This window comes from Artemia sp. Qi Xiang Cuo, chromosome 3 (genome assembly GCF_049724085.1).
Source record: "Artemia sp. Qi Xiang Cuo chromosome 3, ASM4972408v1, whole genome shotgun sequence".
Taxonomy (NCBI): Eukaryota; Metazoa; Arthropoda; class Branchiopoda; order Anostraca; family Artemiidae; genus Artemia; species Artemia sp. Qi Xiang Cuo.
In genome coordinates this window covers 89,101,571-89,123,669 of record NC_142796.1, presented here as the reverse complement: position 1 = coordinate 89,123,669, position 22,099 = coordinate 89,101,571, and the positions used below count along the sequence as shown (strand labels likewise).

Genomic DNA, 22,099 nt, shown 5'->3' with positions numbered 1-22,099 from the left:
GAATAAATCTTTATATATATCCATCATAGCTTTCGCGGTTTCACAGAAAGAAGCTGAATATAACAATTTTCAACGGCAGAATTAATCCATGTTTCTTTTTTATTTGTGCTATGGTTGTTGGGACTTCGTCGGAAAGATGATAAATGTTCCGGAAATTTTCCTAGTGATAAAATTTCAAATGTTCTAAAAAGCCAGAAATTTTTAGAAATGTTGTTAAATTTTCAAAAAGTTAAGAATAGATTCCGGTCGTTAAAAATCAAAAGCCATTCCTGACAAAAAGGGACTTGGGTTTAAGTGCTCCATATGTGGTTTCTTAATACAGGTAATATTCTGGACATCCATTTTCTGTTTTTGACTGGTTTTTAATAAGGATATATTTTGGACAATCATTTTCTGTTTTTGACTGATTTTTAATAAGGATATATTTTGGACAACCATTTTCAGTTTTTGACTGATTTTTAATAAGGATATATTTTGGACAACCATTTTCTGTTTTTTGACTGATTTTTAATAAGGATATATTTTGGACAACCATTTTCTGTTTTTAACTGATTTTTAATAAGGATATATTTTGGACAACCATTTTCTGTTTTTGACTGATTTTTAATAAGGATATATTTTGGACAATCATTTTCTGTTTTTGACTGATTTTTAATAAGGATATATTTTGGACAACCATTTTCTGTTTTTGACTGATTTTTAATAAGGATATATTTTGGACAACTGTTTTCTGTTTTTGACTTATTTTTAATAAGGATATATTTTGGACAACCATTTTCTGCTTTCTACTGATTTTTAACAAAGATATATTTTGGACAACCATTTTCTGTTTTGACTGACTTTTACTGTGATTTTAGGGTTTTTTTTTTGGCAGTTGGTAATTTTAATCTTTTTTAAATTTGAATTTTGGGATTTTTTTGTTATTTTGGAGTTTTTTGTAAATTTAATTGGTAATTTTAATTGATAATGTGATGATTTTTGGTAATTAGGATAAATAGATGCTTGGGTAATTAGATTTTTGCTGGTTTTATAGAGATTCGGGTAATTTGTTTCTTGATTGTGTTTGTCTTGAGCAGTGGTAAGAATTTGCTTTAAAGCTTTGTTCAAAAAGAAAAAAAGACAATACAACTTAATATTATTAAATACACTAAAAAATACTTGATTTGATACATTGAACCGCTGTAGAAAAACGGTTTAGGTTGATATTGTCTATATTTTGTTTGGGAACAAATTAACACTCAATTTAAATGTTGACTTTAATTCAAATCACATTTCAGTAGAAGCAAAACGCGTTTTTCATGATAAAAACGCGTTTTTCAACGCGTTTTTTTTATTCATTGGATGATGAATAAACAACGAGTAGAGAGATATTGAATCGAAATAGTTTTTTTTTTCTTTTTCATTTGTCCTTGAGAAGATCTTCCACTCTGAGATCTTTTCTTCGATTTTCTACATTTTGCAATTACGCATTCGGGAATTTTTTCCGGGGCGGGGGAATAATAATAATAAAAAAAAACTGTGTTTGATAATTTGAATAAGAAGTCTTCAGGAAATCACGAAAGTCTAGGACTTCGAATGGAGGTGGGTGAGGGGTTGAGCTACTAGCTTCCTCCTGAGTACGTTCCTGATGCTTTGGTAGAGTTTTCTTGATATAGATGGTTTAAGGGTATATGCAAGTTCCCGTAGGACAGTCATCATTTTTTGGCTCTTGGGGATTCTTTTGTACTTTTATTTCTGTATCTACTTTTATTTCGTTTTTATGGGAATAAATATTTCGAAATGGAAATGTTTGATAAAGTTTTTTTTTCAGGAATTTTCAGTTTTTAGTAAAACAAAAGTAGAAAAATTTGAATAGATTGAACACCAGAACAATAGCCTAACTCTGTCAAACAAAAGTTTGAGCTGAGATTTGCAATAAATAAAGGCAAATCTTTAAATTTTTTTTAATGGGTACATTTCCCCATCAAGGGGGCTTCCCCATCATATTTCTTCTTAAACTTATTTCCCCTTGCACTGGACCTGTGAAAGGTATCTCTTCATCACGTAAAAAAAGAATCCATTTTTAGGCCATCACTATTCAACTTTCCCAGGGGCCCTTGGGCCAATGTTGTGGCGGGAGTTTTACCCTTATAAATATAAGGCATAGATAATATAAATTTTATTTAAATTATTTGACTAAAAAAACAACTGCAACTGATCTCTTTCATTTTCAGTCGTGCGACCACTGAAGAAACTAGTAGTGGCTGGATGGGATACCTCTCTAGAGCTGTACAAACCTCTGCATCATACCTCCCAGCCAACGTAGTGGATGTATTAACGCAAGGAAGGGCCTTTGCACAGGCACATTTGCAATTCCAAGGATTGCGCTGTATATGCGCCCTTGCAACGTAAGATTTTGAGACTTAAAGCGTTTCCTTGACCAATGTGTCCCTGAAACCCAAGACAAAAAAATTAATGGAAACTGATTTTCTTAGCCTTGTTTTAGGCTAAAAAATTCTAGCCAAAAATTAGAATATAATCTAATAGAAATGACTAATAGGAAAAAGATAGAAATAAGAAATAAAATAGAAACAGAAATATATATGAAAAGTAAAAGCTACAAATTACTAGCGCCACAGCTTGCACAGCACCACAGAGGAACAGAGGTATTACTTGTAACAAATCTTGTGACTCAAAACTTCTCGTTCTTTTTAATGGCTTAAAGTTTTGTGTAGGAGGTTTTTTAAACCAATCAGGTTTTAACAAGGTCTGGCTAGTTATGTCTCCTCAAATAAGGATTTATGTGATTGGGTCCTCAAAGAGGTAAACCAATGGAATCAAAACACACTTTTTATAATGATATTCGGAAAAATAAGTTCTCTTTTTCTCTTGGTGCTAGTTAGTAGAAGCAGAATAGTTTAAAAAAGCCTTAATTTATTTTTAATTTATTCCTGTTTGCATTAATCGTTTTACCACAGAAGGAAAAAAATGTCTGAAAAAATATTATTTTACATTTGAACTCTGGTTTTGATCGGGGCCTGGTACTCGGCACGCAGTAGGCTTGTATATATGTGATTCTCTAATTATGTATTAGCATAATTATCTCGTTATTCTTTACTTTTAAGTCATTTAGTTTTTCAAAAATCGATTGGTCAGAAATTTTCTCGCTCCTTAACGAAAAATTTTAACCGGGAAATAGTCACCTTTTGTATTTCAGCCACTCTCCCCCTCCCCCTCTCGATATAAATTTTTAACCAGGAATAATCGTAGCGAATTTTAGGGAAAGTGAGCATTTCTGTGTTTTTTTTATGAAAATGCTAAACATTTATACTTTGCACCCCCCCCCCCCTCAATTGGTACCCAGTTCGATTCTCGTAGTTTGAACAATTCAAAAGTATTATTTATTCGTCAACGTTCTCGAGCCGAATAAAACAGAATTTATGAAATAAAATATATTGGCGATTGACAGTAATTAATTTTAAACAATTAGATAGTAACTGTAAGTTAATTGGTTTTGAAAGTACACTTTGGGATCATCCAAAATCCTTTTGTCTCTGAAAAGTCGATTTCGATTCCCAGCGTTGGCCAGTGAGAAAAGGTGTTTTTTTTGGCATCGTAATTTAACTTCTGTTTGAATTTAATATTAAAACACAAATTATATAATTTCTTCTGCAATTAACTGTCTTCAAAATATCTTCATTGTATTATCTTTTGTATTGTTTGTTTATTGCCTTTAATCGTATTAATTGTCACGAGTATCACGTTTTTATTTTATAGAATCCAAAAGACATTACGCCTTGTAGTGATGTCTCAAGAAGGGGGGGTTTACATCTATTTTATCAATCCACAAGAAGGGGGTGAATGCAACTTAATCAAGCAGCATAGACTTGAAGGCAAATCGGATGTTGATCGCCAAGAACCTTTAATCCCAGGGTATCCAGTGACTTCTAATCCACAAGGGATACCAAGTGAAGGTAATTTTTCCCTATTTGTCTTATCTGTGATCCTTATCCCTTTTTATTCCTTTTAAGTTTCGCTCCTTTTTCACATTGTTTGAAATCAAATATGACATAATTAGATATACATGCAATGTTAAGGTGTCTTAATTAGTTTTTGTTTTTGAGGGAACTATATTGCCCTGGGGATTACTCATTCCGTTTGGTTCATAATGAGAAATGTGATATTTTAATGCTCTAGGTTTTTGGCCAGAATATTACCATATTTACCGTAACTTTTACTATACTTACCGATATTGCTGGAGTTTTGTAGATTTTACTACAGTTCTACTGAATTATAGACCATGGTCAGAAAAAAATAAACAATACTACCATAAATGTTTTACAGAAAATTTTACTATAGTTTACTAATGTTGCTGTAGTTTTGTAGATTTTACTGCAGTTCCATCAAATTACAGACCATGATCAGTAAAAATATACCATATATTTATTTATATTTACCAAAACTTTTATTATAGTTTACCAATGTCCTGCAGTTTTGTAGATCTTAATGCAGTTCTATCGGAATAAGTATCATCGTCAGTAAAGAATTGATTGGATTAACCATGTTTTACCATATTTACGGAAACTTTTAATATAATTTAGCAATGTTACTGTTGTTTTGTAGATTTATCTGCAATTTTACTGAAATATCGATTTTGGTCAGTGAAAAATTGACTATATTATCTTATCCATCGAAAATATTTCTATAGTTTACCAATGCTGCTGCAGTTTTACTGCAACGTCGATCCTTTCCAGTAAAAGATCAATAAAAATCACCCTCAGTAAGGTAAGGTTGAATTATTCCTTCTCTCCCCCAGAATATATATATACATATATATATATATATATATATATATATATATATATATATATATATATATATATATATATATATATATATATATATATATATATATATATATATATATATATAAATATAAAAGCAAAGCTTTTTATGGTATCAAAACTCGGTCCCTAGGAGATTAGCAACCTTGTAAATAAGTGAAAATAACTGATAACAATTGTAAATGAATAATCGTTAAAACTTACCCGTCTTCTATATCGCTTCGCTTTTAATGTCAAGAACAAAGACTTTTCACCCATTATTCTAATTTAATTACTTTAAACTTTATAATTTAATTCTATTAAAATTGTATTTTTTTTTTTTTTTTTTTTTTTATAACAATCCAGAAAATATTGTTGAAAACGAAAAAATAAGATCAAATGGTAATAATCCAAACGTTGCATCATGAACAATGGCAAAAACTTGTTCACCTAATATCCGAACCCATCTTAGGTCTATTAATATCCGATATTTCCTAAGATTCTTCTTTTGCTTGTTTCAAAATTATAAAGTTCTTCGAGTAGTACTACTTCTTCGTCGTTGTTGCCAGGACGCTCGAACTCCGAACTTACGCTCGAAATTTTGAGCATAGTTCAACTCGGAAATTTACGCACTGTGTTAATTACGCACTGTGTTAATTATTTATATGAAATTCGGCAGTGGGACAGTGGGACACTAAAAGATGAGAACTAAGAGTCATCAGAGCAACAAGTTTTTGCCATTGTTCTTGATGTAAAAAAAACAGCGTTTGGATTATTACCATTTGATCTTATCTTTTCGATTGAAACAATATTACTCTATTATACAAAACAATAACTATCCTAGTTTTAACATAATTAGATTATTAAATTTAAAATCAGATTGTTCACTGTCCTTGTTACTTCAAGAAATAAAGCCTGTGAATCATTTTGATTAAACCATATTGAGCTACCCTTTTTATAATACACCCTTAATAATTCTGAAGCAGTTATATCGTTTAGTTTTCAAATTGTGAATCCTCTAATTTATAAAGCGTTGTTGTATTTCAAGTACAGAAAACCCAAAATGGGAACAGTTTTTTCCCCCGAAGTAATAGACATGTGGTATTAGATAAAACATGTGGTAAGCCTACTCCTTTATTTTCAATTTTTGAATTTTCCAATTTTCAATTTCAATTTTTTAAACGTGGGTTCAAGATGCTTTACCCTCTAGAATAGCACTGTTGGCAATAACTAAAAAGAAAAAAGGAAAAAAAAAATTGTTGAACTTATATGAATGATTTTCAATTGAAATTGATCGAGGCATACTACTAAAGTATATACCAAGGCACATAGAAAACGAAATTTTAAAAGCTAGCTTTAACTAAACTATATAGTGAGAAAAATTTTCCAATAAATAGTAATTTAGAACAGATCTCCTGATTCACTGCCTTTGGCTGGGAGTGGAATGAGCTCAGTAACAGACAAACCGCTCAAAACTGCAATTAGTTTAAGAAGGAATAACATTTTAATTGAATTAAATTTCAATTTATCTTAATAAAATTTAAATTTAGTTTTAATTTTATTTTTTATTGTAAAAAAAATTGAATTTAAATAAAATGAGATAAAATTAAAATTGAAAAATATAATGAAATGTGATGAAATTAAAACTATAATTCCTTTTGCTCTGGTCCTCCGTTGACGATCAAATGACTGATTTAAATGGCTAAAATCTATTGATATAGTAAAGCCTACTTCGAGTTTCGCGCTGAAATGTTGAGGATCTAGACTGGAGTTGAAGCCATAGTCCAGGATGATGCAATACGAGAGGATATGACTAAAGCAATCTTGTTTTAGATTAACCCGATTTTATCCTCAAAAGAAAATCCATCACCAAATTTTAGTTTTAATTCTCATAAAAAAGCCATGTCTTTGGTCGGATACAATCTGCCGTAAGGATTCATCTTTGTTTGTAAGATGGACTAACAGTCTTAAGCTAGCGTATTAAGCTTAACTTTGATTTGATTCAATAACACTTATTTGGGTAAATCTGCAGAAGGTGAGCTAAAACAAAAATAGAGGCATTTTTAGATTGCTAATTTCATACTCTTTTGTGAGGTATATTCGCAAAGACCCCAATGGTATTCGCATACCACTGCCAAAGGTCCCTTGTCTTCTGGATTTCTGTTGTTATTTGCTTGATGAAGAAGGTTCATAATACAGTACAAACATACTGCAACGAGCAACAAAACGGCTCATCGTGCAACAAAAACGGCTCGTGCAACAAAAGCGGCAGACGAGCAACAAAACGGCTCATCGACCATTAACTGGCTCATCGTGCGCGTAGATGCAAGCCTCGCTGCTCAAATAAGCAGAGATAACGGTTGATGCAATAAGAAAGCCACTAATACATTTTGAATAGTGGTATATATATAACGGAAAAGATCCCTTTTTTCTGGTAGCCAATTCATACCCAGGACCCCTTGTATACCCATAGGCTGTATAGCCTTCGTATCTTTGTTTATTATCTAAGCATTTCTAAAGGAATGTATTTATTGGACTCAAACTTTTCACCGATCCTTCAGACCGATGGGGCTTCAGACCGATCCTATTCACTAGTTTAAAATTCTTATGAGACATTTGGCAACTTCACATAGTTTAGCCTATTTTATGATTAGTAGAAGTAAGCATCTCGAGGCTTCACCCAAGAGTTGGACGTTGACTAAGTAAGTCTTCTCACTAAAAAAGGTCTTGACTTTTCTTTATCAACGGCTAGGATTATCTTCTGGTTTAGCTTTAGTATTATCAGCAATATCAAGCAATTTTTGAGCGTTGTCTAACAGCCTCAAGGCTTCAATCTATTATTATCTATTTATTTTTTTCCCAGAGATAATTCTTATGGAAAGGGTGGTTGTGTAAATTTAGGAGGAGACTCATTCGATTGAAAATCTAAAGCTCTAGACCCTTTTTAAGAGTAATAAGTGGCTGGAGGGCTACCAGCCCCCCTTCTACGCCCTTTTTCCCCAAATGCATCTGATCACCATTGGCTCTAGTATCGAATTATACTTTGGCTCTAATATTACACATCAGTAAAACTTTTTTATTTCATATGCCCACACACTAAATATGAATTTCTCAGCACAAAAAAAAGAAAAAAAAATACAAATGGAGGCAGGGTTGCGATAATATCACACCAAAAAATTAAAAAGAGCAAAAAGGAAAAAATTACGATTTCAGTTTTCGTTAAACTAAAATCGTACTTAAGTCAAACTAGTCTTAAGTACGTGTTGAAGGAATAACCCGAAGTATTCATGTTTGCTATGTGATCTTTCTTGGATAATTTATGGAAGTACATATACATATTAGCATAAGCTTAGACTGTCAAACAGAAAAGCTGATCCCACTAATAACTTAAGTATAACTAATACTTAGCTGAAATCCTTAACTTACCTTTCCTCTAAAATTACGGAATATGAGACGTGGCCTTTAATGTTTAATCTCACTACCTTATTGGCCTTTAGCAGTGAATTTTTAAATTTTCAGCATGTATCGGAGACACTTTAAGTTGGCCTGAATAAGGGAAATGCTTCTCGTGGAAATGGCAACACATGCAAAGAAATGTGCAACAGTACCAAAACACAAAATGCGGTCTCACTGTACCACGACTTCCATGACTGCGGTGTTAAACCCAACCTATTAAAGAGCAACCTCTACCCCATAACAACACAACATTTATTTAGGCAATAAAAAAAAAAAAAAAAAAAGAAAAGAAAAAAAAAACCCAGTGAAAATCGCCATAGTGAAAAAGAACAAGATGGCTTTTCATTTACAAGTAGAACGAAATTAAAATATAGAAAAAACGGGTTTAATATTTCAAATAAGATAATGGAGAATAAATTTTCTTTTTTTCATTAATAAAATATGTTTCTCTAATACGATAAAAAACATCTTAATAATGTCCGATATATTATCGTTTGTATGTTTGTTTTGTTTAATTTTTTTTTTGCAGTTTGTTTGTTTTTTCCCCGTTAAAAAAGCATGCAGAACTGAAACTGAAATATCCTGATATTTAATATTATGAGTGAAAAAGAATTTTTTTTTTCTTTTGTGAATTGTTTGAGAATTGGTCATAAGGAACTATTTAAAGGAAATTGGAACTTGATGGGAGGGGTAAAGAGTAAAGTTGTGAATGGATTGGCTTCTTGCCAATCGGTTTGATGCTATAATGTTAGTAGTATTAGTAAATAAAATGAAATAAAACGAGATGAAAACAAAAAGAAGGGTCAATTAGAGAAAGAATTGCTTCTATAAGTTGTACAAGTAAAAATTAAAACTCCGTGTGTTGAAAAAAATATGAACAGAAAAATTGACCAAAATGACCATAAATGTTGTACACTGTCTCCCACAGAAGAAGTGTCTCTCACGTCTGGTTGCTCTCATATCAATTTTGACTCTTAAAAAGAGCACTATAGCTTCCAATTTCAAATCAAATGAGCCCCATCTGAAGTTTATACGACAACCCACTCCATAAAAACCTTAGCCTTGCCCCAGGGCTCTGGTGGCGAAGGTCCTATCCTTGTAATGCTTACCATGTAAATACATTAAAAAGAGCATTGCTATATATGAGAATAACATTGCTGTGGTTAAGGTAGGAAATAAGGTTAGTTGCTGGTTTTGTATTAAATCAGGAGATAAGCAGGGTTGCGTTATATCCCCATTTATATAAATCTGTTTGATGGACTTTGTCCTAAGGAGCACAGCAATGGCAATGGGAGAAATCGGAATCAAATAGGAAAATTCTCCTAGACTTGGATTATTTAAGCATCTTGGAGGAAAATTTTAGCAAAATGAATGAACTTCCGGAGGTTTTGGGAGTTCAGGGGGCAAGAATATGTTTTAAAATTAGTGTTAAGAAGAATAAGTTGCTAAGACTAGGAATAAGTGAAGGTGAAGAGCTGATGTTGGGTAATGAGAAGATCGACCGAGTGGACAGCTTAAGTTACCTAGGAAGTATTATTAGTAAAACGGTGGGCGCAGTAAATATGTTAAGAGTTGAATAGTAAAGACTCAGGGTTCTTTTTCACTTTTGAAAAAAGTTTGGAAGAATAGAAAGATAAGTCTTCAAACTAATATTAGAATATTGGAAGCTACTGTGATGACAGTGGTCAAATAGCTCTGAAGCATGGGTGTCCCGAAAAACAGAAGAGGATTCGCTAGATGTTTTCCAGAGAAAATTGCCTACGGATTGTTTTGGGTACCCGTTTGACTGGCCATATCTCAAAAAAACGTGGCTCAATCCCGCTTCCTAGGGCTATAATGAGAGAAAGGATGAGATGGCTAGGATACATTCTGCGTATGAAGGATGACATATTGCCGAGGATTGTCCTTGTCGGCTAATCGTCTAGGGCCAAACGAAAAGCAGGTCATCTCGGAATGGGGTGGGAGGATGTTGTAAGGAACGATTTAAGGTAAATGAGAACTCCTTGGGAAGGTATAAGGAGGGAGGCTTTGAATAGATTGGGATGGAGGAGGACCGTGTGTAGCTGTGTTGGCCTCAGGTGGCTTGGTGCTGTAGTGAGTTAGTAGAAGTAGTAGTATCGTATTGATGCAAAAGCGTTGCATATCAGGGATTGTAGTGCTTGCTGTTACTGTGTGTTTTTGCGTTGGGATACCCAAAAGAACCCGAGCTGGTTTTTTTTTTTTTTTTTTTTTTTTTTTTTTTTTTACAAAGTTATTTATATGACTTACCCACAAAATAATTATTGTGTCTCAAAGTACTCTCCATCGGATTTACACTTTTCCAATCATTTATTTTACTGTTCGAAGCATTTCTGAATTTCCTCTTTTGTAATCTAAGACAGCACCTCTTGCGTTTTTTTTCTTTGCTTCAATAATGTCTGCCAAAAATTTTCCTTTGCATTCGGAGAAATGAAAAGAAGTTGCAGAAAGAAAGATGGGGTGAATACGGTGGATGGGACAGAGGGGTCATACCAATTTTTGTCAGAAACTGTCGCACAGAAAGGGCTGTGTGAGCAGGAGAATTATCATGATTAAAAACAGTCGTCTGGTTTTTGCGTTAGCATGTCTGTGATTTTAATGTAAGATCCCCATTTCCAAGTAAGCCCTTTCCTAAATTAATGCAGGGGATTTTGCCGAAAGTCACACGTCCCTTGGCTCTGTTTTTTAAACACTTCTGAAATTAGTATTTACTTGTAGGTTCGTTAAAAAGTTATGCCCGGTTGTTCACAGGAGTGGTAGCCCCAGAAAAAGCAGAAGAAGGTCGGGTATTATCTCTTTCTTTGTCAAAACAATGGGTCATAACACGATTTTCGTGTGCACATATCTGTCGTGCTTAGCGTAAAACATCTGTATCATTAATCCCAGTTTTAGGATAGTGGGTATTTGGATGAAGATATTTATTTTTGGTTCAGATAGATCTAAATCTGGACTTACCAGCGTCAAAAAAGTGACGAAATTTAGAAAAGTTTAAGAAACTAAAAAAAAGAGAATAAAAAAAACATGTAGGTTACTGGCTGGTGAGACTCAGAAAAGAAAAATTTACCTTGATTCATCCGTGCAAACAAAAGCTATCCATAGTATAAGCAAAAAAAAATTACAACGAAGAAGTTAAAGCTAAAAGTGGCGTAGACTTTAAAAGTAACGATTCAGTAGTTTAAAATAAAAAAAAATAATAGAAAATTAAAAATAAAAGAAACTGAAAATCCTTTTTATTTTACAATGTCTTCTTTTTTCGTTGTTCTTAAGTATTTAGTTTTTGGGTCTTTCTTTTAAAGTTCGATTTTTTTTTGCTCAAGGCTTGTGGAATTTGACGTTGGACCTCTTTATAATAAGGTTTGCTTGAATTTTAGTGCTAGCTGAAGCCAGTCCCCTGGATCAGTTTATTTGAAATTTTTTAGAAATTCTTAGGCCAGTCAATCAGAGAGCGTCATTATCAATCCTTATCCCCCTAAACAAAAAAAGAAAAAAAAAGTGCATAGGAGTTTAACTTTATGGCGGTCCTGTAGCTGCGCTGTGGGATTGATCTCAGCTTGGTAATACGGGACCAAGAGTTAAGACCACTTTGCACACTGCAGAGCTCAGAATTTTTATGGTGACGAGATTCTGCCAAAACGCCTCTAAACTAATCCAAACAACAAGAAGAAGAACGATTATGAGATAGTCTTGTAATATTGCACTGGGATTGGTATCAGCTTGGTAATTTATGAATTATATGGCGCCCTGGAATTTGACTCCGATGATGAGATTATGCGAAAGTATCTCCATGCTAATCCAAATAAAGTGAAGAAGGATTGTAAGGCGAACAGTTTCTATCTTAACGTGTCTGAAATAGCTCAATTTGGCTTAAACCAGCTGATCAGAGAGCTTCATTATTAACCCTTAGCTCTGTTGTGTTCGGTATCAGCTGCAGCAATCGTCTGTGGAGTCGTTGATGACCCTAATTTTATATAGCACGAGGCACCTCAGAAGAAAATGGCCCAGATAATGCTCCTCCGCATGGCAAAGCGGGCAATCTTTCTTCGCTTCAGTACTTACCCTAAATGTACAAAAAGTTACATCCCCCCTTTGCAGGCAGTTTGCTCTCAACTGTATCCAAATCCAACTGCATCCTAGCCAACCACATATAAAAATGTTCTATCTTAACTAGCCTCAACTAGCCAACCAGTTAAGCCTCGTTATGAATAGGTCTGACGTTAAGTAAATTTCGGTGTTAGCTAAATCTTATAGCAAATAAACTCTTATAGTGAGTAAGCCTTGTTGTTTGATACAATAAATGACTAGTAGTAAAATTCCATAACAAAATAATAGATACAGTCATAGGGTTTCCTCCCCATTGCGAGAGGGATTTCCTCCCTGGTCTCCTCCCCATTGTGCTTTTGGTTTGTTGCTGGTGCTATATGCTATTGCCTGACGCTGCCGTTTTTTGTGCTTCAAATGGTTCGTTTTCTGTTCAAAACGGTTTCTGTTTATTCTTATCTTTTTTGGCTCTGTGATTTTTATTTACTCAATTTGGGAAGTGTTTTAATTTATGTTAGAGAAATATGGTAGTTTCCTAAACATTTTTAATTTAGCTCTTTTGTTATCAGTAGGCTAAGGCAGCAAAGTATGCGTGTACAATTTAGGAATGAAAAAAGAAAAATTCTTGAGAAAATTGTTTATATTCTTAAAACAGCTAAGAGGATTTCTCCCACGTAAAAGTAATCCTAAGGGTCCCCCACCATTCTTAAAATTTTCAGCAATTATCATGATTAGATTATTAGATTAAAACGACAAGTTTTTTCATCTGGGAGTAAGGAGCAACATTAAAACTTATGATAAACAGAAATTATTTCGTATTTAAAGGGTGTGCTCCCTTCTGGATCCCATGTTTTTTAGTGTTTTAAATAAGCTTCTTTTTCCAATTAATTAACGCGTATGTTTCAGGAGTCGTTCTTCAATAATTAGTGCAGGCCGCGTAGCAAAATCAGGCCGCGCAACTTTAGCGCAGGCCGCGTAGGAAAATCATGAAGTCACAAGAGATTTTAAAGTCAAACATTTAAATATTAAAGTCAAATATTTATAACATACTACAGGAAAAAACACATATTGTAAAGTTGATGAATTTTTAAAGACTGAAGGTTTTTAAAGACTGAAAAATTGCTGTGGAATATGGACAAATTGTGACAAATGTGACAAATTGGACATTGACAAAATGTGACAAATGATGCAAGAGCGATGACGAGCCAAAACATTGGTTTTAAATAATTTTTGAAGCTACTCATTATGACCACACAACTTTTACTCACTGCCTTATTCACTAAGAGGCCCTTGCACCAAAAAATTAGCACCATAATTGAACGATGTGCTTCAGAATGCTGTTAAGATTATAAATTTTATTAAGAGCCATGCCCTTAACAGTCACTTATTTTCAAATCTTTGTAAGGATATGGATTCTGTCTGTACAACTTTATTATTACGTGCAGAAGTAAGATGGTTGTCAAGAGGTCAATGTTTAAGAAGATTATTATTACTAAAAGATGGAATTAAAATATTCTTAACCAAACGAAAATATGAACTTGCAGCTTTTCTTCAAAACGACTTATGGCTATCCAAGCTGTGTTATTTGTCGGATATCTTTGTGAAATTAAACGATCATAACTTGTCTCTTCAAGGAAAAATTGCGATATATTTGCTTCTAATGATAAAATTGAAAGTTTTATTAAAAAGATTAAAATTTGTAAAAATAGGATAGAAAAAAATCGTTCGAAATATTTTTCAGTGTCGACAATTTTATAATCGAGAGAAATCACTGTAAAACTTTTATTACAAGAATTATTGTAGATTACTTAAAAGCGCTAGAGACCTAGTTCTGTATATATTTTATAGTAAATATTGATTTAAAAACGGTAGCTTGGATTCAAAATCCGTTTTGTATTTATGCAACTGAGATTGATCACATGCCACTTAAAGCTCAAGAGGAATTTGCTGAGCTTTTGAGTGATTCAAACTTTAAACTACAATTTCCTATAAAGCCCTTGACTGAATTCTGAATTTCCCAGAGCTGAACTAGAGCTGAATTTCCCACAATCGCAGATATGGTATTATATGTTCTTTTGTCATTCAACAGCACATATTTATGTGAATTTACTTTCTGAGCTTTAACACATATCAAACCCCAATATCATTCATCACTAATAAATCTTGAAGAGTTCTAACGTCCAGCAGTGTCAAACATTCCACCAAGATTTAATTTGTTATGCAATAAAAAACAGGCACATCCATCTCACTAATGTTTTTCCTTTCATTTTAATTTAATTTTTACCACTCAACGACTGCGTTCGAATATATTCGATTGAACTAAGACGGTCGGAATTTTCTTTTATTTATGTTATTGCAAAAAATGCAATTTTGATGAAAATAGGGCATATAATTTAGTATAAAGTATAAAGTATAAAAGACAACTTTTCAACTTTGGTGGAATTTTCTATTTTAGATTCTTATATGTTTCTAAACGAATTCTAAACTATATACTTTCATGTGTATATGTATACTGTTACCTAATAAATGAATCACCCAAAAATATTTATTTGTCTTTTAATTATATGTATATGGGGTCGCCAGGAAACTTGCAATCATGAATGGGGTCGTGAATGAAAAAAGTTTAGGAAGCCCTGCTTTAGCGTGAAGAGCGAGAGATTAAAGAGGGGGCAGCCCCCATCTCATACGGAATAATTTACGTTCGTTTTTGATTTTAACATTGTTCCTTACTTTCAGTTGAAAAAACTTGTTTTCTTAATTAATTTTCCGATCGTTTCTCAAATCAACTAGCCCTCCTCCCCGAAAAATTTCTGTATATTTCCTTATAACAAATACTAAATGTAAAGAATGGACACATTGCATAACTTACAGCCTTTTCCCAAGGGTATGTGGGGTTCATTTTATCTCCAGAAACATAGCTATTTGATCTTTCAACTATTCTGACAAAATAGCTATCTCAAAATTTTGATCAGAAGTCTTTGGGGGGAAAATGGGATGAGAGGGGGGCTAGTTGCTCTCTATTCTTTTTTGTCACTTTAAAAAGGCACTGGTGCTTTTAATTTTCATCCGGATGAGCCCTCTCCCGATCTTTTAGGACCATTGGTTTGGCACGGTCACCCTAAAAAAAAAACAAAAAAAAACATTCTGGCATTAAATACAAAATTCCATATTTTTTGTAGATAGGAGCTTAGAACTGCTACACTATGGGTCTCTGATATGCTGAATCTGATAATAATAATAATATATTTTTACCCTCTATACATGCATGGATGTACACAGAGGAGTATAGGAAATAAATGAAAAGAACAGTGAAAAATACAAAATTACACTTCTAACGAAAAGGACGACAATAAATAACTCATAATACTCAATAATTCATGAATATATAATAAATAGCTTATGATAGCTCATTAGTGCATAACACTAAAAAAACTCATAAAACATGACGCATAAACACTCATAATACATAAAGCATAAACAGCTGTTTTATTAAAGCTATGGCGACAAAACTACTTTTTGATTAAAAATACAAATAAGGGGGAAATTTATTCTATTTTCTCTAGATCGTCTAAGAAATGGGTCGTATTGTTGATCCATTTTAACAGTAATATCAAATATTCCGAATTTTCGTATAGTACATCTACTTTTGAACCATAGTGGAATTCCAAGAAATTATTTACAAAACCGGAAAAAGTACACGCGGATACGCTTTTTGTCACTTCTACTTAAAAACTTCAAAAATGGAACGATGAAAATACATAAGGTGCAAACATTGAATTGTAAATTATAGCAAGTGTTTGTTTATCTAGCAGGCCATAAACTTTCCTAGGTTTTCTCAGTACAGACGATAACACCAACTCCCACGTAGCTTTAATTGTCGGGTCAAAAGGTAATCCAAGGTATTTAATGGAATCTTCATCAAAAAATATTAAGTGATCCCACCCTAATTGAATGATGCTGGAAATCATTATTAATGTTTGCCACTAGGAATTCTGTTTTAGTAAGTTCAATCTCTAATCCTATCTCCCGTTGATGTGACTGTAATATGTTAATTGCATTCTGCATTGATATTAAATTGTCCGAAAAATAACAAAATATCATCAGCATACGACAAGTGGCTGATGTCGATACCGTCAATCACATATGGGGGTAGGTACCGTGTGGCTGTTCTAATGTGGTTTTAATTGAGATCACTTGAATTTTTGGGAGTGTTTCCCCATTTTCAAAAATCAAGTGAATCTTGTCAGGCTCGTACTTTTGATGGGTAACATTAAATTTAATGGATTTTATATGTTCGGAATCAGTATTGGATTTTATACAATCTGAGTCGTGGTTTTAGAGGGGCAGGGAGGGGGGGGGGGCACTTGAAGTTGGCACAGAAATTTTAGGGGCGCGAAATTTCCAACAAATAATTTGACGGTTATAATCATTTTCTAATCTTTGTAGTTCTAATTTTATTAAAATTCAGTAGAGGGCGCAGTTGGTGGTAAGTATAAGCAAATTGAATCCGAAGTTTTCATTTTTCCCATATCTTCGTCACCATTTCTTGAAAATAAAATAAGTAACAATAAAAGCAAAGTATTGTGATGATTCCGTTCAATCGTTCCACCGTGGAAAAAAAAAACCAACACCGACACATTTCTTTAAAGAAACCTATAGACGTGTTAGAAATAATTGTGCAATACGGAGATGAAGGAATCTTCATACACGTAAGGGGTGCCTATCAAATGTCATTAGCGACTGCAGTATCAGTTGCCAATGATAAGCGGTCGTTTACCTTAGACCTTAGATCCTTCAGAGCCAGAAATGGCGCATAGGACGTCTACGAACCCTCGCCAGACATCACGAAGATGAGCTGCATTCGTGACGTCTTTCCACTGTGGTTCAATAGACATTCCCCTTTACTAAGATCCCTTTCATACTGCCGTCGCAAAGTGTGTCTTGGTCGACCTGTTTTGAGCCTCCCTTCAGGGCACGCTCATAAAAGGAGCATGGGAGTTGATCCTCTGGCATACGAAGGATGTGGCCAAGGTACGACCATCTCATACGTTTCAGAAGGTCTGTAGCTAAGGGTTGACCGGTTCTCATGTTTGTGACCTTTTTCTACCATGATATGTTTAGTATTCTTTAAGGCACATGTTTTCAAAGGCTAGGACGCGTTTCTCCAGTTGAACATTTAGTTTTCCACATTCACTTACATAGAGGAGAATTGCTATTCAAGAAGCGGAGCTTCAAGTGCATAGAGTGTTTCCTACTGCACCAGATTGATTTTAACTTATTAAAAGCCAATGTAGCTTGTTCAATCCTCCTCTTGATTTCGTTTGCTATTTAACGGCTATAATCAATCCAGCTCCCGAGGCACTTAATTTTATTTGCCTTTTCAATTGCTTTATCTTTGCATTTCAATGTCAGCGGAGAGTCAAATGTAGCCATGCTCTTTGTCGAACTGACATTCACTGTAAGCCCCTCTTTTTCGACCTTTTCATTTATGTGTCGGCTAGCAGCTGCACTCGCTGTTTCGCATCTTCCGGAAGACTGCATTAGAACGTAGTCCATAACAATAACAAACAGGAATGAGGATAGGATACATCCCTGTTTGACACCAGAGATTATCTTGAAGAAACGCCTATCCCAAAATTCTATGCGCACACAATATTCACTATTTTCATAGAGTGCGATTATCATTTTGACTAGTTTATCAAGCATTCTGTAATAATCCAAAATCTTCCGTAAATTCTTTTGAGCAGCATAATTGAATGCCTTTTCAAAATCGATGAAGTGCATTTGTATGGTGTTATGTCCCATCCTCTGGACTGTCGAACCATTAGTCTAAGAATGAAAATAAGATCAGAGCAAAGTTGTGTTGCTCTTCCCAGAGGTGTGATTCTAGGGGTGTTCTTTGGCGTTGTAATATGACTCTGGGTAGTACTTTACTAGGCACAGACGTTAAGTTATGCCCGTCCAGTTCCAGAGATCAGCGCATAGCCCTTCTTGAAGAGTTTTACCAGTATGCTCCTGGTCCAAGCTTTTGGGAATTTTTCGTTACTCCATATGACTAAAGAGACCAGTAGGAACTGTTATGCAGACTCGAAGGAATTTCTTCAGCATCTCTGCCATGATCCCATGAACTCCAGATGCACGTCCATTTTCAACTTCTTCTCAGCTGTCGTTAATTTTTCGGGGCTGCGAGGTCAGCACTTACGTCAATTAGTAAGAAAGGTCAGGTCGACTATGGGCCAGGAGCGAACAAATGATTTATTGTTAATGAGCATAGAACGCACAGAATTAATTGGGACGGGATAATTAATAATTTTGCTGATGCTAAAGCAAGAAAAGTCCGATTTAGATAAATAGATTTATTTTTATAAATGAATATTTAGGACAGGGGGAGGGGAGAGGCACTATTCAAGATTTTGCCCCGGGCGCGAGAAAGTCCAGAACTTCCACTCATCCTCTCTCTCCCTTGGATACATCCTTGTGTTATATGTAAATTAAGTAAATATAAATCTTTCTCAAAAAAAAGTTGTCAAACATGAATGAATGGCAAGCAGGAGGGTAGATTATTCAAACATGAATACTCTACCCTTCATATGGGGGGGGGAGGTGATGGGAAGCAAAATACAGAACCCATCTCCCCCTTGAACACATCTTTGTGTTCTGTATAACAAAGAAATTGTCTAAGTTAAGTAGTTTTCGACATTGAACTAAGAAAAATACAATGGTCTAAATATTCATACCTTGAAAAATATTTTATCCTTCACCCTGGGAGGAAGAGTCTTATTAATGATCGAGGTGATTACGAGATGTTGTATGCTTTATCAGTTATGTAAAATGAAAGAAAATTAGTTTTAATTTAGGAAACTAAAACTTGTTCTCCTTTTTATTTTGATTAATTGAAAAAACTTTTTCCACAAAATAAGTTTTTCAAAGAAAAGTAAAGAGTTTCATTAAACCAAAAATGAGTAGAAACAAAATCAAATAATTTTCCAAGCGTAAAACTACCACAAATCAGCATCGATGAATAAATGAAACCCAAAAACGAACAGAAATTAACTAACATAAGTTGGGCTCAAAACCTCTATGTCTTCCCACGGCCAGAACATAATTTGCACTTTACTGAAAAAAAATATATAAATGTTCTTACTTTTATAACTTTAATAAATCAAATAATATCAACATTTGATTGCTAAATATCAGTATATGTATATTAAACTGACAATGCACAGTCATTTGTATTTTTTTCAGTAAAGTGCAAGTTATGTTTGTTGCAAACACCAACAAAAATAATACGTTATACCCTCATCGATCTTTACTATAAAAATTTCAAGCCTTTCAATCACTTTCGACTATTAAAAAGGGGACTAGGCCTTTCGATGTTCAGTCAAATGAGCCCTTTTTGAGTTTCTACGACAACGCTTTCTATAAACAACTTTTATGCCCCCAGGGCATAAATTACAACCATCACCCTAAGGGCTGTGAGGGTGGTTGTCATCCTCTAAGACATAATTTCCAGAACTTTCAACTACGTTAAACAAAATGACTATCTCAAAATTGTGATTGGATGTGTTTGGGAAAATGGTGGGCGTGAGAGGGGCGTTAGTCGCTCTCTCATCACTTTCAACTATTAAAAAAGGCACTAGCCCTTTCAATGTCCAATTAAATGAGCCCTTTAGAAGTTCCTACGACAACGCTTTGAATAGAAACCTTATATATCCCCAGGGTATAACTTTCTACCGGTCCCTGAGGGATGGGGGGGTGTCATCCTCAATTACCTAATTTCCAGGACTTTCTACTACGTTGAACAAAATGGCTATCTGAAAATTTTAATTTGATTTGTTTGGGGGAATAGTGCGCGTGAGAGGGTGGTTAGTTACCCTCCAATCATTTTCGACTAATAAAAAGGGCACTAGCCCTTCCAACTGAATGAGCCCATTTTGACGTTTTTACGACAATTCTATTTATAAAAACCTTATATGCCCACAGGGAATAACTTACAACCTTTGCCCTGGGGGCTCTGAGGGGTCGGTCATCCTTAAATACATAATTTCTAGAACTTTCAACTATGTTGAACAAAATGGCTATCTCTAAACTTTGATTGAATGTGTTTAGGGAAATTGTGGGCGTGAGAGGGGGGTCAATTACTCTCCACTCACTTTCGACTATTACAAAGGGCAACTTCAATTTCCAAACAAATGAGCCCTTTTTGAAATATCTACAACAACTTTCTATATAAACCTTATATGCCCCAGGGCATAACTTACAACACTTGCCCTGAGGGCTGTGGGGGAGTGTCCTCCTCTAAAACATAATTTCTATTTGGAAATCAACTACGCTGAACAAAATTGCTATCTAAAAATTTTGATTGGATGTGTGTTGGGGAAAAGGTGGGCGTGAGAGTTAGGACTGCCATCTAACGTGAAATTTTTTGCTCTATCTGATTCCGTCAACCATTTTGTTGTAGCTCAGCTAGAAGTGCCCCAATTTTAGATTTCTCGTTTATCGTATCTCACATTTTGCCGTTTTGTTAAGAGCGGTTTTTTCGTACCTCATATGGGAAAATTACATGGGCATTTTTGTCGTTATTCCGTCAACGCATACTTTTGAAGAAGAAAAGATTTGGTTAAAGCTTCACAATGAGACCCGAACGGACATTGTTTACATCCGCACAAGCTGCACAATATTTGCAGGAATCCAGGTACCTCCTTTTTGTGGAATTGACTAATATTTTGTTCCAAGAGTATATTAAAATTTGATATACTCTTGGAACAAAATATTATATCGGCTACAAATCAGGTAGCCTATTTAATAGGCTGCCTGATTTGTTATGATTTTTGGTGCATATCAGTGGTCAGAATAAATCTTGGATATGGTCATATTTTGGTAGTGTTTCCTTGTAATGCAGCAGCCTGTCTGTTAAGCAATTTACAGCTCTGGATCTTCGTGTAGCTTCAGCTGCCAAGCTTGGACACACCCTTAAAGATCTAAGTGATCTGACCCACACACAACATACAGGAGCTTGACAACCATCTAACTACAGAAATGATCTTTGAGTGCTTCTCCTTTACTGTGTGGTGCAATTACAATATTATGAAGATCCCCCCCCCCTCCCCTAGACGGACTAAAAACCCCACTTTTAATACTGTTTTAGGGATTTTATGAGGTAGAATCTGTAAGCTTTGAAAAAGATCAAAAGATGTGTTTAAAAAGTACCGAAAAAATTATGTACACACCCTCCCTCTTTGTCGAGATTCCCCCCCCCCCTAGATGGAGGGCTGGATCCGCCCAGGATCCGCCCCTGTGTAGTATTATCTGAAAAAAAAACTACGTTTTCTAAAGAGTTAAAGAGGCTGAGTCACAAGTTCGAACCTTAAAACCAACAGGGATTAGGAGGTACAGTTGGAGGGCTGCCGCCCCCCAAACTCCCCGCTTTTGCAGCCTCTTTTGCAGATACAAAGATACAGAAGCAAATACAAAGTAAGATTTTCGTTTTTCGACAAAAAAAACTTCTGGGAAAGAGCTGGAATTTTTGGAAGCTTGATGTCGGTCTTGTCAGGTTAAGAGGACTATTTTGATCTAATTTAACAATGAAATACTATGCTTTTAGGAATTTCAAAAATTAACATGGGCTCTTATAGGAAAACGAGGCTTTTTGTAAATGTAAACTCGGGGGATAATTTTTTCGGTCTGAAAATATAAATAGGTCCTAACCGTTCGAATTCCGTTTTGAATGAGTCCTTATTTACCCAGATCCGTTGCCAAGTGGAGCCTGTAGGTGTGGCAGATAA

At 34.5% G+C, this 22,099-nt stretch overlaps 1 protein-coding gene across 2 annotated transcripts in view; it reads left to right on the top strand.

Moving 5' to 3' along the window:
- Atg18a (Autophagy-related 18a) overlaps positions 1–22,099 on the top strand; it is a 70,282-nt gene that overhangs the window by 41,936 nt on the left and 6,247 nt on the right. Inside the window, exons 6-8 of one of the 2 annotated variants that reach the window (XM_089086707.1) lie at positions 2,214–2,387; positions 3,757–3,953; positions 10,995–11,057. In XM_089086707.1, coding sequence (XP_088942833.1) covers positions 2,214–2,387; positions 3,757–3,953; positions 10,995–11,057 — 434 coding nt within the window. The remainder of the gene's footprint in view (positions 1–2,213; positions 2,388–3,756; positions 3,954–10,994; positions 11,058–22,099) is intronic. The other variant, XM_089086708.1, reaches the window with a different exon arrangement.